This window comes from Natator depressus, chromosome 2 (assembly GCF_965152275.1).
Source record: "Natator depressus isolate rNatDep1 chromosome 2, rNatDep2.hap1, whole genome shotgun sequence".
Classification (NCBI taxonomy): Eukaryota; Metazoa; Chordata; order Testudines; family Cheloniidae; genus Natator; species Natator depressus.
Window position 1 is genome coordinate 263699510 of NC_134235.1, and position 27727 is coordinate 263727236.

Genomic DNA, 27727 nt, shown 5'->3' on the forward strand with positions numbered 1-27727 from the left:
ACTATTACAAAAAATTAATCATGATTGTCAGATTAAAAAGATAATTGCAATTAATCGCAATTTTAATTGCACTATTGAACAATACCATTTATTTAAATATTTTTGGAGGTTTTCTACATTTTCAAATATATTGATTTCAATTATAAAACAGACTACAAAGTGTACAGAACTCACTTTATAATATTATTTTTGATTTAAAGTAATTGCACTGAAAAAACAAAAGAAACAGAATTTTTCAGTTCACCGCACACAAGCACTGTAGTGCAGTCTCTTAATCATGAAAGTGCAACCTACAAATGTAGAATTGTTTTTTTTACATAACTGCACTCAAAAATAAAACAATGTAAAATTTTAGAGCCTACATGTCCACTCAGTCCTACTTCTTGTTCAGCCAATCGCTCAGACAAACAAGTGTGTTTACGTTTGCAGGAGATAATGCTGCCTGCTTCTTATTTACAGCGTCACCTGAAAGTGGGAACGGGCGTTCGCCTGGCACTTTTGTAGCCGGCATTGCAAGGTATTTACATGCCAGAATGCTAAAAATTCATATGCCCCTTCATGCTTTGACCACCATTCCAGAGGACATGCTTCCACAATAGAGTCTGCACGACAGGACCTGTATGAGGTGAATTGAAAAATACCATTTCTTTTGTTTCTTTTTCACAGTGAGCGCTGTACACTTTGTATTCTGTGTTGTAACTGAAGCCAATATATTTGAAAATATAGAAAAACATCCAAAATAGTTATAATAAATTTAAACTGGCATTCTATTATTAACAGTGCGATTAAAACGGCAATTCATCACGATTAATTTTTTTAATAAAATTAATTTGTTTTGAGTTAATCGCATGAGTTAACTGTGATTGAGCGACAGACCTGCTTTAACAGTATCTTTTGACAGTCTATGGATATGTAGCGCTTACAAACCAAAGAGGGATGATTATTCACGACTGGCACCTGGGCATGACTAGGAAGAACGGGATGTAACAGAGAACGGCAAGCCGTGGACTGAATATCAGGAGTAATTTCCTGGCAGCGAGATGCATTGGCGGGGGGGTGTCAGGCAAGGGACGGGGTAGGAGCCCCACCGCTTGGAACTGGACTGGACAAGGGGCTGGAGATGTGCTGAAGGGAAACAATCCAGTGCTAGCCCCTGGGAGAGGGACCGAATGACCTAACAGGGCTTGTCCATCTCTAGTTCTACAACGCTGTGACACCTCTGTCCGCGCACGTCCTACAACAGAGACTCCTGCTTTCCGCAGCCCTCCATGCGTCTCTCGCTGGGCAGCTGGCTGCTAATCTGCTGCATAAGTGCTAAATATTTTCCTTCTCGCTCTGCTGGGTCTCAGGCAGGGCAGGCGGAACGCCGGCCACCAGGACGCTCCTTGGCTGCCTGATGCAGGTACACGGAGCCCTAAGCAAGTCTCCGCAGCCCCCTTTGAGGGCGAAGCGTCTCTCCCGCTGACGAGCGCTGACCGTTTACAGGAAAACTCCGGGACAGCCTGGCTGTCTTTGGTTTCTGTCTCACGCCGGTGCCGTGCTGCAGAGGGCGAGCGCTGGATTAACGACGCCCATCGCACAGGACCGGGGATGGGGGCGGGGGGTGTTCAGACTGCGCTCGTGAGGGACGCTTTCCCTGCTCCCAGCAGTCAGATGGTTTCTTCTGGGCGATCCCGCGGGGCCGGCTCCGTGTATAATTGTGCAGAAGGTGGTTTGTCAGGCCCAGGACTTACTCTGCCTGTTCGGCAGGGGGAACCCCCAGGTGCTTGCGGCTGGACGGTCGCTGTGTGTGCCGAGCAGCCAGCGGGCTGGCCTTGCGGAGGCACGAGGAGCTGTGGTTTCCCCGAGCAGCTCTCCCTGCGCTGAGCTCTCCGGAACGGCCCCGGCTGGGCGTGGTGGCTCGTCTGGTGCATGGCCATGCGCTGCATGTGACTGAAGCTCTTCCCGCACTCGGCGCATATCAGCGGGGCCTGCCCCGTGTGCACCCGCTGGTGGGTGAGCAGCACCTTCCTGAGGCGGAAGCTCTCCCCGCACTCAGCGCAGGCGAAGGGCCGTTCCCCGGTGTGCAGCCTGACGTGCAGCTTCAGGGTGATCTTGTCCTTGAAGCTCCTCCCGCAGTGGGAGCAGGCGAAGGGGCGCTCCCCGGTGTGGATGCGCTGGTGGCTGACGAGATGGTGCTTCTGTGTGAAGCGCTTGCCGCACTCGGCGCAGGTGAAGGGCTTCTCCCCGGTGTGGGTTCTCCGGTGGATCACCAGGTGGTGCTTGTGGCTGAAAATCTTCCCGCAAGCCTCACAGGAGAACGGCTTCTCCCCGGTGTGCACGATCTGGTGGATGCTCAGCGGCGTCTTGTCCTTGAAGCTCTTCCCGCACTGGGCGCAGGAGAAGGGCCGGTTGCCCGTGTGGCTGCGCTGATGGCTCAGCAGATGGTGCTTCTGGGTGAAGCGCTTGCCGCACTGGGGGCAGGGGAAGGGGCGCTCGCCCGTGTGGGTGCGGCGGTGCGTGATCAGGTGGTGCTTGTGGTTGAAGATCTTCCCACACTCGCCGCAGGTGAAGGGCAGCTCCCCAGCGTGGACCCGCTGGTGGGTCAGAAAGACCTTCCGCAGCCGGAAGCTGCTGCCGCACTGGGCGCAGGAGAAGGGGCGCTCCCCGGTGTGGGTGCGCTGGTGGGTGGTGAGGTGCTGCTTCTGTGTGAAGCGCTTCCCGCACTCAGCACAGGGAAAGGGCTTCTCGCCCGTATGGATCCGCTGGTGGATTATCAGAGCCGTCTTGTCCTTGAAGCTCTTCTCACAGTCCGGGCATGCATGAGGCCTCTCTAGCACCCTCCCGGTTCGTCTTCCCTGAGGGTCTCCGGCCTGGGTTCTTTGCTTCCGACGGGACAAGCTTTCGCTCTTGTAGCTCTTTAGTCCCAAGAGCTGGAGACCTTTCTCCCCCATTATTCCGGACACGGTCCCTGGTGGTGCCAGTGCTTCGGGATCTTCCTGACCAAGACATCCCTCTTCCTGCTCCTCCTTTTTAATGGTGATGCCAACACCTGCTGGTGAGAGGAGAGAGTCCAGACATCACTTCGTCTGCTGGAACAAAGGCAAACTCCTAACACTAAACAAGAATCATGGGATGGGCTGTGTTCTTAGGGTGTTTCCTTCCTGACTCACCTGAGCAGGGGCTCTGGGGTCTCCTCTCTCTCCAGCCCTGGGGCTCCCCCACACATGGCTCCTCCCCACGCTCCATCTGACAGATGATCTCTGGTTTGGCACCCCGACACCCTGTGCAGGAGGCAAAAACCACAGGTCAATGAGACGGGCTCAGAAGAACATAAGAACGGTCAGACCAAAGGTCCACCTCACCCAGTCTCCTGTCTTCCCATAGTGGCCAGTGCCAGGTGCCCCAGAGGGAATGAACAGAACAGGGCAGTTATTAAGTGATCCATCCCCTGTCGCCCATTCCCAGCTTCTGGCAGTCAGAGGCTTAGGGACACCCAGAGCAGTGGTCTCCAAACGCTTTTGATCGTGCACCCCTATCAGTAAAAATTTTTAGCACGCATCCCCAATATATGTATATTTATTTATGTATAAATTATAGACATGTACTACTGTACTGATATAGTGTGTAAATGATAAAACATACACAAAACACAGAAATTAAAAAACGATGAGATAAAGATGAAATAAACAATATTTTTTAAATAATTTTTTATTTTATTTATTAACGGTATAAAAAAACTTTTTGCTGTCACTAAAACAAATTTATTATTAATAATAATATTTTTAGTGAGAGCAATGTGATTGAATACGCTTTATTATTTTTGAAAATCTTGGTTTAACACTTTGTGATACAGCGGGCGCTCAGGGTTGGGGTGCGGGGTCTGGGAAGGAGTTAGGATGCGGGAGGGCGCTCAGGGTGGGGCGCGGGGTCTGGGAAGGAGTTAGGATGCGGGAGGGTGCTCATGGTGGGGCGCGGGGTGTGGGAGGGAGTTAGGGTGCGGGAGGGCGCTCAGGATGGGGGTGCGGGGTCTGGGAGGGAGTTAGGGTGCTCCGGGTGGGGCGTGGGGTCTGGGAGGGAGTTAGGGTGCGGGAGGGCGCTCAGGTTGGGGTGCGGGGTCTGGGAGGCAGTTAGGACTCAGGGCCGCCCCCTTTTTCTCTCCCGCTCCGGCGGTGCTCCTCCTGCTGCGCCCCCCAATTGATCGTCTTGCGCACCCCCGGGGCGCGCACACCCCACTTTGGAGACCACTGACCTAGAGCATGGGGTTGCGTCGCTCACTGTCTTGGCTAATAGCCACTGATGGACCTACCCTCCAGGAACTGATCTAGTTCTTTTTTTAACCCAGCTATACTTTTGGCCTTCACAACATCCCCTGGCAATGAGTTCCACAGGTTGACTGTGTGATGTGTGAAGAAATACTGCCTTTTGTTTGTATTAAACCTGCTGCCTGTTTATTTCATTTGGTGGCCCCTAGTTCTTGTGTTATGAGAAGGAGTAAATAACACTTCCTTGTTCACTGTCTTCACACCATTCCTCATTTTACAGACCTCTATCATATCCCCCCTCAGTCATCTCTTTTCCAAGCTGAAAAGTCCCAGTCTTATTAATTTCTCCTCATACGGAAGCCGTTCCATCCCCCTGATCATATAGGGTGAGTGGCTTTCCCCAGCTGCTTCTTAATTCCTGAAACCCTCTCTGGGTCCTGAAAGGCAGCGAGTCCGACAGTGACCTGGATTGTAAATGACACGGGAGGGCCATGCAGTGTTGTGGTAGCCGTGTTGGTCCCAGGATAGTAGAGAGACAAGGTAGGTGAGAATATCTTTTATTGGATCAACTTCTGCTGGTGACAGAGACCAGCGTTTGAGCTACACAGAGCCCTTCCTCGGGACTGGCAAACTTAGTATGAGTAAGTTTGTCCAATAAAATATTACCTCACCCACCGTGTCTCCCTGGAGGGTGACGCACTCCAGCAAAGCTCAGCATGCCAGCAACAGACAGGAGGGTTTTCATGGACTCTGGCTAAGCTGTCTGGGTTTGTTTTGGTGACTCCCCAATGACTGGCCCAGGTGACTACACAGACAGCACACCTGCCACACACTGATTTTAACCTAAGCTGGTTATTTGTAGTCACGAGGGGGATGTTTCAGAGTGGGGAGAGGCAGGGAACTGGCCAGCATTCGAAGTAGCTTTGAACTTACATTACTGAGGCCTGGTCTACACTAGAGAGCTGGGTTGACACAAGGCAGCTTACGCTCCCTAATTATGGAAGGGTCTACACCAGGGCTTCAATTCTCAGAGATTATTTCCCGGCTCCCCACACCCCCATTAGGGACTTCAGCTGCGTAGCAGGGGGTCTCAGGACTTTAGCCCTGCGGGGGAGCCGCGGGGGTTTGGCGCTTTAGCCCCATGGTGGGGGGGCACAAAGGAACTTTAGCCCCATGAGAGGAGGTGCTGGGGCTCGGGGCTTCAGCCCCACTGGGTGTGCTGTGACTTGGGGCTTTAGCCCTGTAGGGGGCAGGGGGCGCAGGGACTTTAGCCCAGCAGGAGGAGATGCTGGGGGTTGGGGCTTTAGCCTCGTGGGAGGAGGTGCAGGAGCTTGGGGCTTTAGCCCTGCAGGGGAGGTGCAGGGGGCTCGGGGCTTTAGCCCCACGGCAGGCGCCAGGCTCAGGGCTTCAGCCCCATGGGAGGTGCTGGGGCTTCCGTGGGTTTGAAAATGTTTACTGGAGCTCTGCTTTGGTGGGCTCTGGCTGAGTTTAAGCCCCTGGTCTACACTAAAATTTTGCTCCGCGATGTAACTGTCCCACTACGCCGACTTAATAACTCCACCTCCATGAGTGGCGTAGAGTCAAGGTCGATGTAGTCAGGTCAAGTGCAGACACCGTGTTGTCACTGGTTTTCAGGAGCCTTCCCATAATGCCCCGCACTGACAGCACAACTGATCCAAGCGCTTCTGGTGCGGACACGCCCCGCTGACGCAAGGAGCCAAGTGTCGACACAAGCGAGGAGATTACTGCAGCGGCTGTACATCGATGTACGTTAGATTGACTTAATTTTATAGTATAGACGTGGCCTGAGAAATATAAGAACCTCTCTTTATAATCAGCGTCAGAAACATCCCTTGAACGATGCCCATTTGGGATGCCAAGAGGCACTTGGAGCATGACAATACCTTATCCCTCTCGCCAACGAAACCTGCCCTATCTCTGGGCCTGGCCCCACTCCAGTGCAGGCCTCCTCTCCACGAGGGTGGGGCAGCACCACTGGATTGCTGGCTGATGGAGATCACACTGAACCCCGCCTCCTTCTTTCCTGCTGCACAATCACAGTGTAAAGGGGGTAATGATGCAATGGGGATTTCCCCTAATTACTTTCTTGTACTTTACCCAGGTCTCTCAGAGGAAAAATGTTCCCCATCCCTAAAACAACAAGGTGCTGGTCCCCCTCATGGGGCAGAGTTAAGGCTGTGTGGGAAGTGTCCCCTGAACTCTGCATTTCCTGGTTTTGTGACGTTTGTATTTGAATTGTGACACTGATGCTCTTGTAAGGTATACGTAGAGGGACCTCAGCTCCACAGGTCTGAGTTTGGGGGGATTGAATATATGAGTTTTGGGGCCTGAAACTCTCCTGTTTGGGGAGGGTGGGAGGAGCTCCCGATTCTCCTGGGCACCTGCAAATTAATTCCATAAGAACAATGCTTTTTGCATTTCTATTTGCAAAGGGTCTGCGAACTTTCAGGATAACAATCCTTTACCACTCTTGGGAGAGAGGGAATCCTTGAAAGTGCCAGGAACCAGCCTTACACAGACCACGCAGCTCTCGGTAACATGAGGAGAAGTGTCTCTTTACCCAAAGAGGCGATGAGCTTGTAATTCTCCTTCATCACATCTCGGTACAGTTCCCGCTGCCATTCTGCTAACTCCACCCACTCCTCCGGGGAGAAATAGACTGCGACGTCCTCGAACGCCACCGGCACCTGCAAAACAAGCAGCCCCATTCAGTACCTCTCACCACCGGCAGCCCTGACTGCCATCCAGGCTGGGGACATTCCATGTGTCTGAGTCACAGCGCTAACCGAGGCCGTTTTACACGTGTGTCTGATCAGAAACAACGTCGGCTACGCACGGATCAACCGGGTTAGAAAACACAGCAGGTCAGAAGCGGGCTCACGAGTGCTGGAACTCCATGAGTTACAGAGGAGGACATTACATCAGCCATGCCCGCAAAGGGGGCTGATAAGGGTTCACAGCATGCCTTTTAGACATGGCCCATCTCCTCCTCTCTGCATGCACAGTGCCCGGCGCATTGTGAGCACTGCCCTCTCGGAAATATTAACAATAGCAGCGGCTGCCTCCAAAATGCCCTTCGTATATTAATGAATGGCCAGGTTCACCCCACTTGTGTCCTGTTTAACCTGGCTGGTCCAGGCCCCAGCCCAGCAAATAAACTGCCGGAGACCTTCCGGGCTGCTGAGGGCCCCAGACACGGGCTTTAGAGTGGTTCAATCAAGCGAGGGGAAAAGCCCACAAGGAAAGACGACTTCCAGCTCCCAGCAGTGTGGCCGTGGTTTGCATCCACTTTCCACAAGCGTCCATGACAAGGCAAGGCCCAGGGAATTCCACCCAAGGGCCCGCGCACCTCCCTTTCTTGTAACAGGAGGGCCCATTCCAGTTACCCCTGGGGCTGGGCGCTCTACGGAAACACCGCTCCATTAGCACTTCTGCTTAGTGTCAGGGCTTCGTCCACACGGTCCCCACCTCGGAACCGTTTGGTTAAGCTCACTGCCTCCTTGCTCCATATCTGCAGTTGAGCACAGCAAAGGGAGCTGGCGGCTTTCAAATAATTCTTTTGATTCTGTGCAAAGGGAAGTTGGTTCCATAAACATTTCTGCATCAAGATCTCTGGCCCTTCCTGATCAGCTGCAGTATTTATTTTTTTAATACTTTGGACTTTTCCCGAAGATCGTCCCTCCAGCCTGGGTGTTTCGGAGCAAACATCCCTCTTTATTCATGATCAGCAGGATGCATCCGATGAAGTGAGCTGTAGCTCACGAAACCTTATGCTCAAATAAATTTGTTAGTCTCTAAGGTGCCACAAGTCCTCCTTTTCTAGTAACAGGTGGAGCGCTCTTTATCTAGCGATCCCAAAGCACTCCAGTTAGCAAGTAGCACAGTCCCTGTTTTGCAGATGGGGAAGCTGAAGCATGGTGGGAACTGACTCACCTGAGTAAGGCCCATTAGCCTGGCAATAGCTCCCTCACTCCAGAGTTCACTGTGTCTCCTGGCTGGCTTTATCAGCCAGCAGAATCTCTGCCAGGCCCAGGGTCCGACTCTCCATTGCCCTGCCCCAGTGTAACCGTTTGCAAAGGGAGTGCACAATGGGCGTAAGATGGAACTGCTCCGACCGCGTGGCTTTACACGCCCGCTTAGCCCAGGTGTAAATGACCACACAAGAGACAGCGGGACACAGACTCAGAGCCACAGTATCAACCTCATTCTAATTTATATGTGTACAAATCATCCTGCACGGCCACACAAATGAACAGAAATGAGGTTGTGTAGCACCTGGCCTCCTCTGCCAGTCCAGTCTTGGCCACCACCCCGGGCAGATCCTGCAGTCTGGGTTCAGACAAAACTTCCGCTGAAATCCAGGGGAGTTCTCACCAGTAAGGGCTGCAGGAGTGACCCGGCGATGCTGGTTAGGGCTTTGTCTAAGTTAGTTTGAAATGTGCCGAGCACCAGGGCTTCCAGCACTTCCCTCATGGAGACGATTCTCCTGTTGGTGCATCTCATGGAGGCACACAGCTCCCAGTGGGGACTCTGGGTCTAAATCCCATAGGCAGCTTTGAAAATCTCAGCCTAAAGGTCTAATTTCAGAAGTCCCTGTCGGTGCACTAGGGCTTATCACTGCCCTGTGTTTGCGGGGTTCAAGGCAGTTTTCTGTCCACACGATGTGTGCTTCTAGATGAGTCATTGCAAATTAATTTTTCACCTAAGATTTCACACTCTCAACTAAAATGCATCTGGATTTATAACTACTTCATCCCCTATGGCTAGTCATTGGTTTTTAAAAAGCCATTGAGTTTCTTGGGCAGGATTTTTTCATAGATTCATCGTTTGGAAGGCCAGAAGGGACCAGTCTCATCATCTAGCCTGATCTCTTGCACAACATAGGCCAGAGAACTTCTCCCAGTGATTTCTGCATCAAGCCCATATCTTGTGGTTGAGCTAGGGCATATTTACTAGAAAGCCATCCAGTCTTGATTTAAAGACTTCAAGTGATGGCGAATTCATCACGTCCCTTGGTAAATTATTCCATTGGTTAATTGCCACATTGCTCAGAAATTGCATCTTATTTCTAGCCTGAATGTATCGATCGACCTTCAGCGTCCAGCCACTGGCTTTCCTTCTGCCTTTAGATCAAAGAGCCCTTTCTCGTCTGTAGAGAAACCCCAGGGGCCTGTGAGTCCAGATTGTCTTGGTGCAGTCTGAACACTTCTTCCTGCGTCAGGCCCACACTCTGCAGACTGGCACCACGTTCCCTCCTCCGTCGTCCTTTCCACACGCCCGAGTTCGTGCATTAAAATCTTTCCTTCAGCCTCTGAATAATTTGGTGTTGCTTCTGTGGGACTCTCGGAGGGGGTCTCCCTGGCGCGGCGCCCAGCGCGACCCCACCCGCGCCACGAAGGGATGCACGGCCCCTTCCTGGGCTCCCAGACCGGAGGCCTCTGCAGATGCAGCTCCAAACAGCACTGGCCTTTCCTGCCAGGGCCCCCTAGCCATGGCACGTCCCTGTCCAATTTGCTGCCCAGGGCACCCCTCGGCCTCTGCTGGCGTGGAGAGGTCCCAAGCCGCCCCCTGCCCATGAAAGTTCGGGGTCTCAGGGGGGATCCCGGCCGTTTCCCAGGCGCAGCCTTGTTAGCTGTATTTCCCCAGGGCCTGGCCTGTCTCTGTCCTCTCCGCAGCCGGCCCGGCGGGTCCAAGAACAGCAGGCTGCGGCTTCCCTGCCCTTTACCCCCTTCCCCGGGGCCGTAATACGAGGCTAAACCAAGGGAGCCCAACGCAGATCCCCCAGCGCCCCCCTGCCCCTCGGTCTCGGCTTCCCCTGGGCTTGCGGGGACACTGCCCCCCCCCGGGGCCCCCACCCACAGCGGGCCGGCCCCGAGAGCCGAGCCCCAGCCGGGTTCACCCACCCAGCGCCCCCCGGGCCGGGCCGGGCGGGGCACACACGGGCTGCGGTCCCTAAGGTGGCTACAGACCGCGGGCAGGGCTGTTGGCCCGGCCCGGCCCGGCCCCGGGCTCCCATTGTCACCGCGCTACCGCTGCGCAGTCGGCCCCGGGAGCGCAGCGCCCCGCTCCCTGCGCCCCGAGCCGGGCCGCGCCGGCGCCTACCTGCGCCCGGCCCCCGCGGGGCATCGTCCCCGGGCTCGGCCGGGCAGGCGCGTCGGGACAAAGCGCGGCGAGCTCCGGGCTCCGAGGGCGGCGCGCCCCGGCTGGGAGCGGCCCGGGCGCAGGATGCGCTGCGCGGGGGCAGCGGGGCCCGGGGCGCCGCCGGAGCTCGGGCGCGCAGGTCTCCGGCTCTCCCGGGGAGCCGCGCGGGGGGACCCGGGCATCCCCCTGCTGCGGGAGGGAGAAAAAACTACAGCTCCCGGCAGGCCGTAGCGCGGCGCCGCCTCCCCCCGCCTGGCCCCGGAGCTCCCCGGCTGGGTCCGAGCAGGGCCCCGCGCCCAGGCTGGCCGGCGGCCGGCAGCCAGGGTCGCAGCCCGGGGCCCTCCGCAGCGCAGGCGCCTGCCTGGGGACGGGGCTGCTGCAGCGGGGAAAGCCCCTCCGTCCCATCTCCTACCCGCCCGCGGCTTCCACACGGCCCGAGGGGGACCTGCCCCGGGGGAGCGGGGCTTGTGCACGTGTCTCGCTTCTCTGGGAGGGAGCAGGAGGCCCGAGGCGTGTTTCTGCTGCCGGGACACTGTGCAGCCGGGCTGGCCGGCCCTGTGGTCCTGGACGCGCTGTCGGGCGGTGGCATCAAAACACCAAGGAAGCGAAAGTGAGGAATGAAAAGAGGAAGGAGTTTTATTCAAACCGGTTAAAAGGCTATGATCTGGTTTCGGTAACAGCTGATTAAAAGAGCCCCTGAAACCCACTGTGGAGAAAAGCTCTTTGGCCCTTTCAATGAAGGGCTGAGCAAGCTCTCAGTTAAGGGCTAAGATCCAGTCACGTCTAACTCCACTAAGGAAGACCTCTAGTAAAGACCAGACAGGAAAGAGTAGGTCATGGTGGTGGGGGAGTGGCACTGTGTGTGAAAGAAAGCATAGAGTCAAATATAGTAAAAATCTTTAAATGAATCAGACTGTACCATAGAATCTCGATGGATAGAAATTCCAAGCTCTAGTAATAAGAATATAGTGGTAGGAATATACTTCCGATCACCTGACCAGGATGGTGTTAGTGACTGTGAAATGCTCAGGGAGATTAGAGGGGCTACAAAACCAGAAAACCCAACAATAATGGGGGATTTCAGCTATCCCCATATGGACTGGGTACATGTCACCTCAGGACGGGATGCAGAGATAAAATTTCTAGACACCATTAATGACAGCTTCTTAGAGCAGCTAGTCTTGGAACCCCCAAGGGGAGAGGCAATTCTTGATTTGGTCTTAAGTGGCACACAGGATCTGGTCCCAGAGATGAACAGAACTGAACTGCTCAGTAATAGTGACCATAATGTAGTTAAATTTAACATCCTAGTAGGAGGAAAATACCAAAGAAACTCACCACAGTATCATTCAACTTAAAAAAAGGGGAATTACACAAAAAATAGGAGGCTAGTTAAACGGTAATTAAAAGGAACTGTCACAAGAGTGAAATGCCTGCAAGCTGCATGGAAACTTTTTAAAAAAACACCATAATAGAGGCTCAAACTATATCTATACACCCCAAATAAAAAAAAGCAGTAAGAGGACCAAAATAAAAATAAAAAATGACACCATGGCGAAACACCAGAGTAAAAGAGGCGGTTAGAGACAAAAAGGCATTTTTTAAAAATTGGAAGTCAAATCCTAGTGAGGTAAATAGAAAGGAGCATAAACTCTGGCCAGGCAAGTATAATTAGTCAGGCCAAAAAAGAATTTGAAGAACAACTAGCAAGACACAAAAATTAACAGCAATTTTTTAAAAGTATATCAGAAGCTGGAGGCCCGCAGTGGGGCTACTGGATAATCGAGGTGCTGAGGGAGCACTCAGGGAAGAAAAGGCCATTGAGGAGAAGCTAAATGAATTCTTTCCATCTGTCGGCACAGCTGAGGATGTGAGGAGATTCCCACACCTGAGCCATTCTTTGCAGGTGATAAATCTGAGGAACTGTTGCAGATTAAGGTGTCAATAGAAGAGGTTTTGGAACAAATTGATAAATTCAAGTGTAATAAGTCACCAGGACCAGATGATATTCACCCAAGAGTTTCAAAGGAATTCACACTTGAAATTGTAGAACTACTAACTATGGTATGTAACCTATCACTGAGATGACTGGAGGACAGCTAATGTGACACCAATTTTTAAAAAAGACTCCAGAAACGATCCTGGCAATTACAGGCCAGTAAGCCTAACTTCAGTACCAGGCACATTGGTTGAAACAACAGTAAGGAACAGAATGATCAGACACATAGAAGAACGTGATTTGTTGGGGAAGAACCAACACCGCTTTTGTAAAGGGAAATCATGCCTCACCAATCTACTAGAATTCTTTGAGGGGGTCAACAAACATGGGAACAAGGGTGATCCAGTGGATATAGTGTACGTGGACTTTCAGAAAGCCTTTGACAAGGTCCCTCACCAGAGGTTGTTAGGCAAAGTAAGCTATCATGGGATAAGAGGGAAGGTCCTTTCGTGGATCATTAACTGAAAAAAAGACAGGAAACAAAGAGTAGGAATAATGGTCAATTTTCACAGTGGAGAGAGGTAAATAGCAGGGCCTCCCAAGGATTTGTACTTGGATCTGTGCTGTTCAACATATTCATAAATGATCTGGAAAAAAGGGGCAAACAGTGAGGTGTCAAAGTTTGCAGACAATACAAAACTACTCAAGATAGTTAAGTCCCAAGCAAACTGCGAAGAGCTACAAAGGGATCTCATGAAACTGGGTGACTGGGCAACAAAATGGCAGATGAAATTCAATGCTGATAAATGCAAAGTAATGCACATTGGAAAACATAATCCCAACTCTACATATAAAATGATGGGGTCTAAATTAGCTGTTACCACCCAAGAAAGAGACCTTGGAGTCACTGTGGATAGTTCTCTGAAAACATCCATTCAATGTGCAGTGGCAGTCAAAAAAGTGAACAGAACGTTGGGAACCATTAGGACAGGGATAGCTAATAGGACAGAAAATAGCATATTGCCTCTATATAAATCCATGGTATGGCCACATCTTGAATACTGCATGTAGTTCTCGTCGCCCCATCTCAAAAAAGAGATATTAGAATTGGAAAAAGTGCAGAGAAGGGCAACAAAAATGATTAAGGGAATGGAACAGCTTCTGTATGAGGAGAGATTAATAAGACTGGGGCTTTTCACCTTGGAAAAGAGACGACTAAGGGGGGATATGATAGAGGACTAGATGACCTCCTGAGGTCCCTTCCAACCCTGATATTCTATGACTATAAAATCATGAATGGAGTGGAGAAAGTGAATAAGGAAGTGTTATTTACTCCTTCTCATAACACAAGAATGAGGGGCCACCCAATGAAAGTAATGGGGCAGCAGGTTTAAAACAAACAAAAGGAAATATTTTTTCACACAACACACAGTCAACCTGTGGAACTCGTTGCCAGAGGATGTTGTGAAGGCCAAAACCATAATGGGGTTAAAAAAAGAACTAGATAAGTTCCTGGAGGGTAGGTCCATCAATGGCTATTAGCCAGGATGGGCAGGGATGCAACCCCATGCTCTGGGTGTCCCTAAACCTCTGACTGCCAGAAGCTGGGACTGAACGACAGAGGATGGCTCACTCAATGATTGCCCTGTTTTGTTCATTCCCTTGGAAGCATCAGGCACTGGCCACTGTCAGAAGACAGGACACTGGACTAGATGGACCATTGGTCTGACCCAGTGTGGCCATTCTCATGGTGTGTAGCCATCTGGTGTCTCTTGTCTTACATCTAGATTGTCAGCTCTGTGGGGCAGGGACTGCCTTTATGGTCTGTGTTTGTACAGTGCGTAGCACACTGAGCTCCTGGCCCATGACTAGGGCTGCTAGGTGCTATTCTAACATAAATCGTATCATTCACAGAACAACAACTTTTAGACTGTTCCAGCTTCACCCAGCCCCGTTCCACACAGGTGCCTCTTCCACCACTCTCAAATACAAACACACCATCAAAACAACCTTAACGCTGCTCCTCTCGTGACACAAGTTGAAAATCTCAGACAATCTTCTTCATCCATTACAAAGAATTTCAAATTACCAGTGACCATAAACCACCCGAATACTTTACTCTTGGCTGTCCAGGTATCTTGCCACCTCTAAATCCACACAGAAAGACCTACTTCAATCCATGCTACCCACAGATAGAATAGTGAAAGCAACCATGCACCACGGTTTGTTAACACACCACGTGCCCCCAACACACACCGCGGTTGCACGTACAAGCCTCTCCCGCACACAATGAACATATAGACATTTCATGAAAATATGAAAAATTAGTGTGGTTGCCTGAAATTTAATTGGTGCATAGTACTGCCTCAATTGCATGCATAATAGTAAGATGATGATATTATTATATGGTTAGGCATAGGGAGGGCATCAGGGGGCGGCCGGATCTTCTCTTCCCTTAGCCAGCCTTGCAGGATTGCACCCACCACACATGCTGCACTGTCGGGCGCTGCAGCACTATAAATGCAGCAGGGTCCTTCTTTGTAGAAGGCTCTGGAGACAGGACGCTGAGATCGTAATGGTCTCGTGGTTAAAGATACAAGACCAGGCTCAGGACATCTGGATTCTCTTTCTGGCTCTGCCACGCTCTTGCTAGTTGACCATGGGAAACTCACATCACCTCTCTGTGTCTCAGTTTCCCGCTTGTAAAACGGAGATAATACTGACCTTTCTCATAGCACTCAGAGGAGAGTGGTGACTTGTGAAGCTCTCACTGTATTCACTTCTGTCAAGTGCCCTGAGATCCTGGGCTGGAGAAGCGGAGTTATTTCACTTCGAGCTGGAGCTGTGGAGATTGGATCCAGATTCACCTCTGAACTTCCCCAACTGTTGGGAGTCTGTGGCACAACGTGCGTTGGGTGGCCCCTGTAGAACTGGGGCTGAGCGACGTGACTGAATCGTGGTGCCATGTCAGAGTGGACTGAGGGCTAGATCGGGAGAGTGTTAGAATGGTTCTGTCTCCCCCACCAGTCGAGCCAGTGCTGTGTAGCTGGGGCTAGCAGGAGCAGTGGTAAAGGTTGGTTAATGTTAAAGCCAGAAGGGACCATTCAAGCAGCTAGTCCAGTGGTTTTCAACCTTTTTTCATTTGTGGCCCCCTAAAAAATTCCGAATGGAGGTGCGGGCCTCTTTGGAAATCTTAGACACTCTCTAGCCCCCCCAGGGGTCCACGAACCACAGGTTGAAAACCACCAATCTTAGTCTGACCTCATGCATCTCACAGGCCATTAAACACCATCCAGTTACCTCTGTATTGACCCGGTAACTTGTATTTTACTAAATGCAGTGCAATAACTTGTATGTTATTCATCAGAGGGCGGCCATGTTAGTCTGGATCTGTAAAAGCGGCAGAGTCCTGTGGCACCTTATAGACTAACAGACATCACATGCATCCGACGAAGTGGGGATTCACCCACGAAAGCTCCTGCTCCAATACGTCTGTTAGTCTATCAGGTGCCACAGGACTCTTTGCCGCTTGTATGTTATTGTCTGTCTCCCACAAGGCAGGCCGTCTGGATCTGGAGACATCAGGAACTAGAGAATCCACCACTGCCTTGACCCTTTGTTTCCAGGGTTAAGCCTCTCACTGTTGTAAATGCATGTCTCATTTCTCATTTGAATTTGTCTGGCTTCAGCTTCCAGCCATTAGTTCTTGTGATGATTCTCTCTGCAGGATTAAAGAGCCCGCTAGGTACCTGGTGTTTTCTCCCCAGAAAGGTACTTCCAGGCTGTAACCAAGTCCCTGCTCAGGCTTCCTTTCCATAAAGAGATGGAACTCTTTCAGTCTCTCACATTTTCTTCAGCTGAGTCGTTTTTGTGGCTCTTTTCTGCCCAACACCCTTTTTGAAATGTGGACACCAGCACTGGACACAGTATTTCAGCATCAGTCTCACCAGTGCTGTGTACCAGGGTAAAATCCCCCGCCTGCCCCACTCACCACTCCTCCGTTTATACATCCAAGGGTCGCATTAGCCCTGTTTGCCACAGCAACGCTCCGGGAGCTCGGGTTCAGTCTCTTGTCCACTCTCACCCCTAGACCCTTTTCAGAGTCAGGATCCTGTTCCCCCATCTGTAGGTGGGGTCCGCATTCCTTGTTCCTACATGTATAAGACTTTTCCTTTGGCTGTAGTAAAATGCGTTTGGTTTGAACGGGCCCACTTAAGGAAGCGATCCAGATGGCACTGTATGACTGCCCTGTTGTCCTCCTGCCAACCTCTGTTATCCACAGATTTTATCAACCGGGATTTTATATTTACTTGCAGATCACCGATGAAAGTGTTGAATAGTGTGGGGCCTCATACTGATCCCTGTGGAACCTCACTAGAAACACCCCCATTTGCTGCTGATTCCCCACTGATGGCTACTTTTTGAGATCTGTCAGTTAGCTAGTTCTTAAACCAGTTAACATGTGCTCTGTTGACATTGTATAGTGCTATTTTTTAATAAGAGTGCCATGTGGTACTAAGTCAAATCTCCTACAAAAGTCTAACGTTTACAATAGTAATTTGTAATCTCATCAAATAATTCAATATCTTAGGTGCAAAGAAGAGAAACAAAATGATTAGGGGGATGGAATAGTCTCCATATGAGGACAGATTAATAAGACTGGGACTTTTCAACTTGGAAAGGAGATGACGGGGGTTGCGGGGGTATGATAGAAGTCTATAAAATCATGACTGGTGTGGAGAAAGTAGATAAAGAAGTGCTATTTACTCCTTCTCATAGCACAAGAACTAGGGGCAACCCAATGAAACGAACAGGCAGCAGGTTTAACACAAACAAAAGGAAGTATTTCTTCACACAACGCACAGTAAACCTGTGGAACTCCTTGCCAGAGGATGTTGTGAAGGCCAAAAGTATAGCTGTGTTCAAAAAAGAATTAGACAGTTCATGGAGGATAGGTCCATCAATGGCTATTAGTCAAGATGGGCAGGAATGCCACCCCATGCTCTGGGTGTCACCAAACCTCTGACTGCCAGAAGCACCTGGCACTGGCCACGGTCGGAAGACAGGAGACTGGGCTAGATGGACCTTTGGTGCGACCCAGTGTGGCTGTCCTTATGTACTCAGGTTGTTGGACAAGACCCATGTTCCATAAAACCGTGCTGTCTGGCATTAATTATATTCACATCCTTTAATTCTTTAATCAACTCAATCCCTCCTCAGCTTTTCCATTATTTTTCCCAGGCTCAGCAGTGCAAGTAGGGCGGTCCGGTCCGCCGTAGCAGCAAGATATTTACAGCAGGTATGGCGTTCCGGAAAGAGGAGCAGCAGAACGGGGGAGGGCACTGGGCGGGCAGCTGAACCGCCCCCAGCCCTTCCCCGCAGGGCTCCTCCGTCTGCAGCAGCCTGGCCGGAAGGCAGGGCAGGGACAGTACAGCCGCCAGCGTTGCTGTCAGGATTCTGCTGCTTTCCCCGCTGCAGTTCCTGGGAGGGCCCTGACCGCAGCGGGGCAAGGAGAACGTCAGGGCACCGGGTGGCCCCACGCTGCCAGCTCCTCCGGCACGGCTGCTGGGCCACCCCCAGCCCTGTCCTCTGGCAGGGCCGGCTGCTGTACAGACGGAGGAGGCCCTGCGGGGAAGGGCTGGGGGCGAAAGAGCCGCGCCGGAGGAGCTGCGGCCGTGGCACTGCCCCGTGGCCCCACGTTTGGCTCCTTTCACCGCCGTGGTTCCGAAGGCGCAGCGGGAGGAGGACAGAGCCCCGCCCCCAGGTAAGGGGGGTGGATCATGGGGAGGGGATGGGGAGAGCATGGGGTCTCCAGGCTTGGGGCAGGGCAGAGTCACGTGGAGGGTCACGTGCCCCCCATGGCTCCCTCCGTACCAGTAAGAAATGGATTCCCCTTGCACCGCTGCCCAGGCTTGATCCCAGGCTAAACTGCAGTTACGAGAAGAGCAATTTGCTTTATGGAAAAGTAACACTAGGGAAGTATTTGATGTCGCTGTAGCTGCAATCTAGAAGCTGGAAACAGAACGAATCAGCATCCTGCAGCCAGCCAGCGCTTCACCGATTCCCACTGCTCCGCTGGCCCCTGGGACCCATGCAGTCGGCATAGGAGGGGTGCAATAGAAAGCTGCCTGATCGAACAGTGGTGCTCAGCATGTCTGGTTAATCACCTGGCTTTCCTTGGAGTGGTCTGTCTGATGGGGGTCAGAGACCTTTTTCTTTCTGAGGCCCCCGCAACATACTATAAAATCTCCACGGCCCACCTGGGCCACAACTGGTTTTCTCATATAAAAGCTAGGGCCGGCGTTAGGGGGTAGCAAGCCGGGCCCTTGCCTGGGGCCCCACGCCACAGGTGCCCCCATGAAGCTACAGTGCTCAGGCTTCAGCTTCCGCCCTGGGTGGCAGGGCTCAGGGGCCTGGGCTTCGGCCCCATGCAAAGGGGCTTTGGCGTTCTGCCCTGGGCCCCAGCGAGTCTAATGCTGGCCCTGCTTGGAGGCCCCCTGAAACCTGCTCGAGGCCCCATAGGGGGCCCCAGACCCCGGGTTGAGGACCACTGATCTAGTTTATCCGTTCTGCAGTGCTCGGCCTGGCCACCGCCTGCACTTTTCAGGACTGGCGTCCATGCCCATTGTACATTGACCTGGACTCCTGCAAAGCAGCCCTTCTCCCATTTATTACCTCTCACCTGCTCCTGTTGTGGGACAGAGAATGGGATCTGCGCTACCGCCAGCCACCTCCTGGCCCTTACCGCGTGCCCTCGGAGAGCATGGCTGCTGAGGCCCCAGCTGACACACTCACTTTAAGTTTATATTATTTTAATTGTTCTTTTGAAGGAAAAAGAAAGGAAAAGCAAGACCACATAGAGACGTTACAGCGCTACACCGTTACGAACGGCCCACACAACACAGAGCATGCAGAACTGCGGCTAAGGTACATTCACTGAATCCCCACGGCAGCACTCGCTGCCTGTCTCCTCACTCAGGCATCCGCTTTCAGAGAACAGAGCTGCGTTCCCTGACTCGGTCCCCCTCCAACCCGGCTAAGCCCCTCCCGCCGGCACGCCACTCTGCACTGAGACTTTTTTGTCGACATTCGTGTTTTTGATGGCTGGCCTTTTGATGGCCAGACTAGTCTCCAGTGAGAATATGCCACATGACCTATTAAAGGGAAACCGTCAACATAATACATACATAAAACTCTGCTCTTAGTATTCACGCAGAAAAAATGAAACCATCTCCTTTGGCTCCTCATGAATGAGGCTGGTTTTTGTTCATGTTTTGCACTTCAGTCTTCTTGGGACGTGGAACTAGACAGCTTGCTTTGCTAGAAGCGTTCCCGTTTGTCGTCCATTTCACTTCCTGCCCTCACAGTGCCGCTGCGGTTTGGATTTCAGCACTGCAGGGGATGGATTGAACCCTGCAACCTGTTGTTTCATTTAAACTAAAAAGCAACAGGGAAGTGGGTTTATTTGTTGGGTTTTACAAAACCTTCACCGAGGCTATGTTTTGTACCTACATCTCCCTGAAGCAATCAGATGATTATCAAACCCACAAGGGCCCAGGCAAGAAGCCACCACAAATACTGAACATCAGAAATACCTGCAGCAGATGGACTGACGTTTCTAGGCCCGCGATACTCAGAACTTAGTGGTTCAGGAGCCAAATTAGCGATCAACTTGACCCAAAAGAGCCCCCGCAGCGTGACCGACAGGGGGAACGCTTGGTTTTATATATAATTATTCTCACAGCAAATAAGTTACTAACTTAGAGCAAGCTGACAACCGAATTGGTTAATAACGTAGTAAAAGTATTCTGATGGGTTAATAATTCAATCACACCACGTTTTAACACCGTGGCCTGCAAAGAGCTGCAGGAAACACAGTAAAGAGCCGCTTGTGGCTCGCGAGCTGCAGTCTGAGGATCGCTGGTCAAAGTGATGGGTTCTGTGGGGAAAACCTGCCAATTAACTCTCTTGTAGAGAACACTGGGGAGGCAGCGACGTCAGCTGTCAGTCCGGCCTCGGGTGGCACCTCCACAAGTCATGGGGAGATGGTGGTCACCCCAAGATCTCGCTCCCACACCCAACGGGCCCACTCTGACTCCTATTAAAGTCAAATCAGTGGGACTGGATTATCCCTAAAGGGATCCAACTCTTGAAGAGCATAGAGAATCCACTGCTGTATGGCGATAGGAAATTGGCAGGAGAAATAGCTTTAAAGGACAGGAAATGGACACACCAGACACTTGGGTTCAGGGCACAAGAGAGATATGGATGGGTAGGAGCAGTGTGCCAGGTGGAAGGAGAAGTGCAGGACTGCCAAGGAATGGCATGCACCTCACAGGGCATCTGCCATTTTTAGAAGCTTTTAATTTATTAATTAGAGAGAAAAACCTCCCCAGCTTTTGTGTGTGTATTAACATGGATTTTATTCAGCATGCTGCGACATTCCATAGGGACTTTAATGTGACTAGGAATAGCATCTTAGTGCTAATACCTGCTACAATACAATGGTCTGTGATTTATATGGGAAGGATAAAATCAAAGCAGACACAGCAGACCATTGCTAATTACGTCACTGAACAAATGAAAAAAAGACAGCTTTGCCACAATTTTCTGCCAAGATCTGATCGAGTGGTGCAGTGAGTTCTCATATGATTCAGACTTCCTCACTTTCGCAAAGTACACCGCAGAGCACTTCCTAATAGACTATAGCGTAAATAAACCTAAATGTCATGCCCGAATAAATGAACCATGTTCATTACAAGGCGGCGTCCTTGCTCTTTGATGATACGCTGAGCATCTCATTTGCAAGATTCATCAATTTTCACAGACACTTGTGCAAAGTAGCACGGTTCTACTGTAATTAGAAAGCTAACGTAGGTAATGGGGCACTTATTTATATTTTGGTTAAGATATTTTAGTGTTTTTACTAGGCAGCCAAACAACCAATACATTTAGGAGGCCAATCCAGTTGCTTGTAGAATATTCGTACTCTGGAGAGGAGACTGACACGTCAGTTGTTTTTAAGCAAGGTCCCAAGGCAAGGATGGGCCTGGGGAGTTGAGTTTGTGTGTCATAAATGCCACTTCTGCACACCCAGGTTGGAAGGTGGCTTCTGTTGGCCTCTGAAGACATGCTGTCTCCCAGGAGCAGTTCTGCCTAAGGTAGAGCTCATGGCGCTTCACTCCTGCGTCTTGTCAGATCCCAACTCCCAGACAGAGCGTTTGCCACGTTCCACCCACACAAGTGGTTCTCTCTCACGTGTGGCTCCTCTGATGTCGCACAAGGTGTCTGCTCTGCACGAACCTCTTCCCACACTCATTGCACACAAAAGGTCTCTTTCCAGCCGGGGTTTCCTGGCGGGCTCTAAGAGGCGGCTTCTGGCTCACGTTTGCCCTGCACTGTGGGGTGCTGGCGAAGGGCTTTTGCTGGACCACGGGCTGTGGGCTCCGACTGGCGCCTGTCCGGGTGCTCTTCAGCAGCGCCTGCTCAGTGTGGGTTCTCTGGTGCGCCAGCATTATCCGCTCGTCCCGGAACCGTTTCTCGCACTCCGCACACTGATACGGCTTCTCCTCTGCCTGGACCTTCTGGCGGCAGAAACCCACCCCATCCTCCAGGCCTTCCCCCCCTTCGCCACGTGGCCTCTTGCCCCTGTGGACCCTCTGGTGGCTTTTCAGGTGCTGCTTCTGGCTGCAGGTCTTCCCGCACTCGTTGCACTTGTAGGGCCTCTCGCCTGTGTGGATCCGCTCATGGATGATGAGGGTTTTCTTGTCCTTGAAGCTCTTCCCGCACTCGGTGCAAGCAAAAGGCCGCTCCCCCGTGTGGATGCGCTGGTGGCTGATCAGATGGTGCTTCTGGCTGAACCTGTGCCCGCACTGAGTGCAGGAGAAGGGCTTCTCCCCGGTGTGAGTGCGCTGGTGGCTCAAGAGATGGTGCTTCTGGCTGAAGTTCTTCCCGCAGTCCGAGCACTGGAACGGCTTCACTCCCCTGTGCACTTTCTGGTGGGACACAAGGATCTGCTTGAGCCGGAAGCTGCTCCCGCACTGCAGGCAGAGAAACGGCCTCTCCGCCGTGTGGGTGCGCTGGTGCTTTCGGAGGTCTCTGCTCTTGTTGAAGCTCTTCCCGCACTGAGCGCACGTGTGCGGCCTCTTGGGTGCCTGGGGGCTTCTCTGGTGCCTGAGGAGCTGCAGCTTCTCAGGAAGGCTCCTCCCTCTCTCAGGGGCAGCATCCTTCTTCCCCACGTGGGTTTTCTGATGTCTCTTCAGGTCCCCCTTGGATGGGAAGCCCTTCCCGCACTCAGGGCATTTAAAGGGCCGCTCCCCTGTGTGACTCCTTTCGTGGATGGTCAGGGCCGTGTTACTCTTGAAGCTTTTGTCGCACTCTGGACACGTTGGGGGAATCTTCTTTAGAGAGGCTTTTGGGGGAGGAGCCCTCGGGGGTTTGTCCTGAGCATTGGCCACATGGCTTCGCAGCTTCTGGCGGGATTTGCTTTGAGCCAGGCTGCTCTTCTTCTTCTTCACACACCGCGGCGGGCTGCTCTCTTCCTCCAACTTTCCCGAGAATGCACTGGGAGGTTCCGGGGTCTCTGTGTCTTCCTCCTGCTCCTCCTTTTTAATCCTGATTCCATCATCTACTGGAAAGAAGACAGGGGGAAGAGTCCAGAGGTTATTTCAGGTGCTGAGGATGGAAAAAAACTGCCCATTCAACAAGACCCCCCATTCCAGAGGGAATCCCAATGGGTTCCCAGTGAGACTCTGGAAATCCCCTCTCTTCCCACAAATTATAGGGACATTCCCATCATGTCCAAGTTTCTACCACTCAAGAAATAGCCAGTGGAAGCTGGCTGCATTCACCTAAACAGGTCTGGCTCCCACGACCTGAAAGAGAACCCCCGCGGAGACACAGATTCTGCTGTCAGTCGTACCGGTGCAGCCCAGTGATTTCAACAGAGCTCTTCTGGCTTAAGAAAGCATGTTTCGGCCACTCCGGCCAGCCTGCAGTCAGGATTATAAACTGGGGATTCCTGCCAGTCATGTGTCTATTTTATTCAGCCTAGCTTCTGACCCCACCTTCCCCAGCGCAGAACGTGAGCTCACAGGAATGGGAACTCTGGAGTGGCAGTATAAGCCAGTAACTTTCTCGCACCTGGAGCGGTGGGGGATGGGGAGGGACTCAGGCTATGAGTTAATTAGTCCTGTTGGGAAGTCACAGTTGGCTCCAGCCATGGAGGAATTCTGGCGACACACTAACAGAGTTAGGATGCTCTTCCAACACACACAGGCTTCATCACAGCCCCTCATTGCCTTTAATGAATGTTACTCTCAGTCCAATGCCCTGTTCATTAAGCCACCCTTCGAATGTCCAACTCTTCTCTGTCTAGCTCCCCCATCCTTTGGGATTCTCCTGCTACTACTCACCTGCCCAGAAGCTTTGGGGGGTCCCCCACTCTCTGGGATGTGGAGGGTCTCCAACACATGGCTCTTCTTCTTGCTCAATTTTACATATGATCTCTGGTTTGACAGCAGGCCACCCTGTTCCAGGGACGGAGAACAACAAAGTCTCACATTTACATTAATGTAATTAGAGTATGGAAGAAGGCTCCTCCATCCTCATTGTCAAAGGTACTATCCCTCGATCTCAGCTCCATCTACTCCAAATTCATGCACAAACATTTCACACTCCTCTGTCCTTAGTGCTACCTCCATCTATCTGGCCCACTTCTGACTCGTGTCTTCTGTCCTGCTGCCCCTACATACGTCTTCTGCTCCAGCTGTCAGTCTCTAGAGACATTTCTCAATCTTCTTTCTGCAGGAATCTGTCCTATACTGGCCTCCTTACCCGATCCACTGTCCCATGTTTTACCTGGTCCATGTTAGATTGTAACGTCAGGGACTGTGACTCACTGTATGTCTGTAGAGTGCACCATACGCTCATGGAAAGGAGGACTTGTGGCACCTTAGAGACTAACCCATTGATCTGAGCATAAGCTTTCGTGAGCTACGGCTCACTTCATCGGATGCATTCCTGTAGCTCATGAAAGCTTATGCTCAAATAAATTGGTTAGTCTCTAAGGTGCCACAAGTCCTCCTTTTCTTTTTGCGAATACAGACTAACATGGCTGCTACTCTGAAACCTGTCACACGCTCATGGTGTGCTAGGAATATTTAATGATAGGGTAGTACATGGGCCAAATTTTCAAGCTTAGAAACTGGAAGTTAGATGCCTAACTCCATATTCAGGCACCTAAATAAGAACGGCCCAGCTCCTGAGAGAAGGGCGAAAGGGATCCTCACCCAGCGAGGTGACCAGCTCGTAGTTCTCCCTCATCACATCCCGGTACAGCTCCCTCTGCCATTCTGCTAACGCCGCCCACTCCTCTGGGGAGAAATAGACCGCCACGTCCTCGAACGCCACCTGCAACAACAAGCCGCCCAGCTCAACATCTGGCTGCACGGAGAGCCAGAGCCCACACTAGGGACTGCAGTAGGATCCAGATATGGGCAAACCCCCTTGGTCCTAGGCCACACAGTGTGCTCCCCGCTCCCCGCCAGGCCTGTCTGCCAGTAATGGCATTATCTGAAAACTGACAGCAAGGAGGTGAGCTCCGAGGGGCTGCTGGGGAAAGGATAAAACAAAACTGCTTGCTGGTTATTTCAATAAATCTCTCTGCTTTGAATCTGCAGTACGTCCAGCAAGACACAGGGGCAGTAACTAGCTCCTGATGCATGATGGGCCCTTCAGTCTTGGGGGTGGCTGGGGTGGGTTGAGAGACTTAAACGCACCCAGTAATCCTGCAAATCAAGGGTTAAGACAAGAACGGTGAGGCCTCATCTGGAGTACTGTGTCCAGTTTTGGGCCCCACACTACAAGAAGGACGTGGATAAATTGGAGAGAGTCCAGTGGAGGGGAACAAAAATGATTAGGGGACTGGAACACATGACTTATGAGGAGAGGCTGAGGGAACTGGGATTGTTTAGTCTGTGGAAGAGAAGAATGCGGGGGGATTTGATAGCTGCTTTCAACTACCTGAAAGGGGGTTCCAAAGAGGATGGATCTAGACTGTTCTCAGTAGTAGGAGATGACAGAACAAGGAGTAATGGTCTCACATTGCAGTGGGGGAGATTTAGGTTGGATATTAGGAAAAACTTTTTGACTAGGAGGGTGGTGAAACACTGGAATGGGTTACCTAGGCAGGTGGTGGAATCTCCTTCCTTAGAGGTTTTTAAGGTCAGGCTTGACAAAGCCCTGGCTGGGATGATTTAGTTGGGGATTGGTCCTGCTTTGAGCAGGGGGTTGGACTAGATGACCTCCTGAGGTCCCTTCCAACCCTGATATTCTATGATTCTATGAACGGGGAAAGTGAGAGAAAGGGTCAGACTGCACAGTAATGCCGCTCTAGATCGCTCCTCTGCATTGCGTACATCACCCGGCCAGGGTTCAACCCTCCTGTGTTGGAGGCTATGGGATGATCCAGGTTAAAGGGACAAGGGTAGGGGAAGGGGAATGACCCTGAATTACTGGAGACATGGGCTAACTGAGTGAAAGAGGAGAAACGCAAGGAGAGCTAGAAGCGGGGCGAAGGGATCACGCTGTGGCAAGGAGAGCCACGCACAGCGCTGCAAACCTCGCAGCCCCAGAGAGAGCGATAAGGGGGAGAGGTGCAGGAGCAAGCCCTGGTCACTGTATGGGACAGTATGTTTTAAACATGCTTTTTGTATTAAAAGTCTTGGTTCTTTTCAGGCCAGCATCTCAGTGGTTTTCTGACAACACAGAGAACAATTCAAGAAGCGGCATGCAAAACCCAACATCAACTAGAACCAGATCGGCTCTCGATCTGGAAACTGAGCTGTTAGACACGCTCAGTGCTGGCCCTGCACTATCTGGCCCAGGAATCAGTCACACTGCACAAGCAGCCCTTGCTGGCAGTACTCATGGGTCCCAAGCCCTCGGTGCCTGAATTTACCGTGTCCTTCCAGGAGAATGAGTCACATTTTAAAATGACTTCCCAAAAGCAGCCTGTCCTCACCAGGCTGCCGAACCACCCCCGCCTTTCTCAGTTGTTATTTTTAGAGGCAATTTTAACTTTCGTGACCATAAGGGATTAGCAAGCAGCGCCAGGAATAATGGGGACAGGAGCGATGCAATTTATTCTATGTGGCGTGGCCCGACTGGTATGGCCTCTCCTGGCCAGAAACGTCTGACCATGTCTCCTGGAGGTGGTTTTATAACGAGGGCAAGCATCCGCCAGGTGCCAGCCTGGGACACCTCACTCAGTTCACTTGTGACCAGGTCAGAGACCAGGTTTCAGGAGCAGAAAATCCTGCACCTAAACCATCTTCCCTGTCTCCCAAGCAGCATCGCCGCGAATGCAGGCACCAGGGGAGAGCGGAGACAAGGGACAGGAATAAAGAGCCGCACACCCCTAGGTGCTGGAACTAGGGGTGCTGGGGATGCTGCCGCACGCCCTGGCTGGAAGTGGCTTCCATCATATCCCGGGTTCACAGTTTCATTCAGTGGCTCTCAGCACCCCCAACATACACATTGTTCCAGCCCCCCGGCGCACGCTCTGCTGAGCCAGGCTGGCCAGGGCAAAGCAGGAATTACCGTGCCACCCTAGTGCCCTGCTCCCTGCGGGCGGAGCCGCCTTCAGTAGCCCTGTTACCCGGGGGCCTCTGCTAGGGAGCAGAGCGTATTGTTCAAGCCATCCTAAAACACCCAGACTGGAGGAAACAGAGCCACCACACACTGGGGCAGAGGAGAGACCCTCCCAGCCCATCTGCTACGTAGAGAGCCCCCTTCCCCTGTCAATATACAGGGAGGTGAGAGAGAAAGACCCCCCCCCACCCTGGGGCTATATATGGGGAGAGCCCCCAGTGACCCCAACGTCCCCCCGGGCCCCACTGCAGTCATGTCTAGGCCCTGGCAAAGCAGACACCCCCGCCCCACCCCAGGGCTGTTTGCCCATTGCCCCCCCCCGGTCCTGCAGAGCACAGACCCCTGGCCAACCTGCTGTCTCTGGGGCCAGCATCGCTCCGTGGGGCTACAGGTCCTGTCTCTGCCCCGGCGGCTGCAGGGGGCGCTCCCTGCTTACCCCCCACCCCAGCATCCAGCCCAGGGTCCTGCTGCGGGGCTAGCCGTGGGGCCGGTTCCTCCAGCGAGCCGCGCCCCCCGGGGGGCCAGCGTCCTACCTGAGCAGAGCCCGCTGCGGCCATCCCCCTGGCCTCCGGCCCCTTGGCCCCGGGGCTGGCCGGGGGGCGGGACGCAGGGATCGGGGCCAGGCTGGAGCAGGGCGCCGGGCGGCCCGCGGGGCTGCGCTCCCCGCCCGGCGGATTGTAGCGCCCGGCCGGCCGGGCCGAGATGCTCCGCAGCCAGCCCGCTCCCCGCC

General features: G+C 52.3%; 1 protein-coding gene across 4 annotated transcripts; it reads right to left on the bottom strand.

Moving 5' to 3' along the window:
- LOC141983442 (uncharacterized) lies at positions 1-27654 on the bottom strand. 4 transcript variants are annotated; one of them, XM_074946599.1, is made up of 5 exons: positions 27531-27654; positions 24636-24756; positions 23760-23873; positions 21985-22975; positions 46-2808 (listed from the first exon to the last, which is right to left on the bottom strand). In XM_074946599.1, the coding sequence occupies exons 1-5, from the start codon at positions 27552-27554 to the stop codon at positions 1650-1652; spliced, it is 2409 nt and encodes an 802-aa protein (XP_074802700.1). In that variant the 5' UTR covers positions 27555-27654; the 3' UTR covers positions 46-1649. The 4 variants fall into 4 exon arrangements, with proteins under 4 accessions (XP_074802698.1, XP_074802697.1, XP_074802699.1 ...); XM_074946597.1 differs by lacking the exons at positions 21985-22975; positions 23760-23873; positions 24636-24756; positions 27531-27654 and adding exons at positions 3153-3263; positions 6826-6952; positions 10819-10995 and having other exon boundaries at positions 1-3031; XM_074946596.1 differs by lacking the exons at positions 21985-22975; positions 23760-23873; positions 24636-24756; positions 27531-27654 and adding exons at positions 3153-3263; positions 6826-6952; positions 10819-10995 and having other exon boundaries at positions 1-3034.
- Positions 27655-27727: the final 73 nt, after the last annotated feature.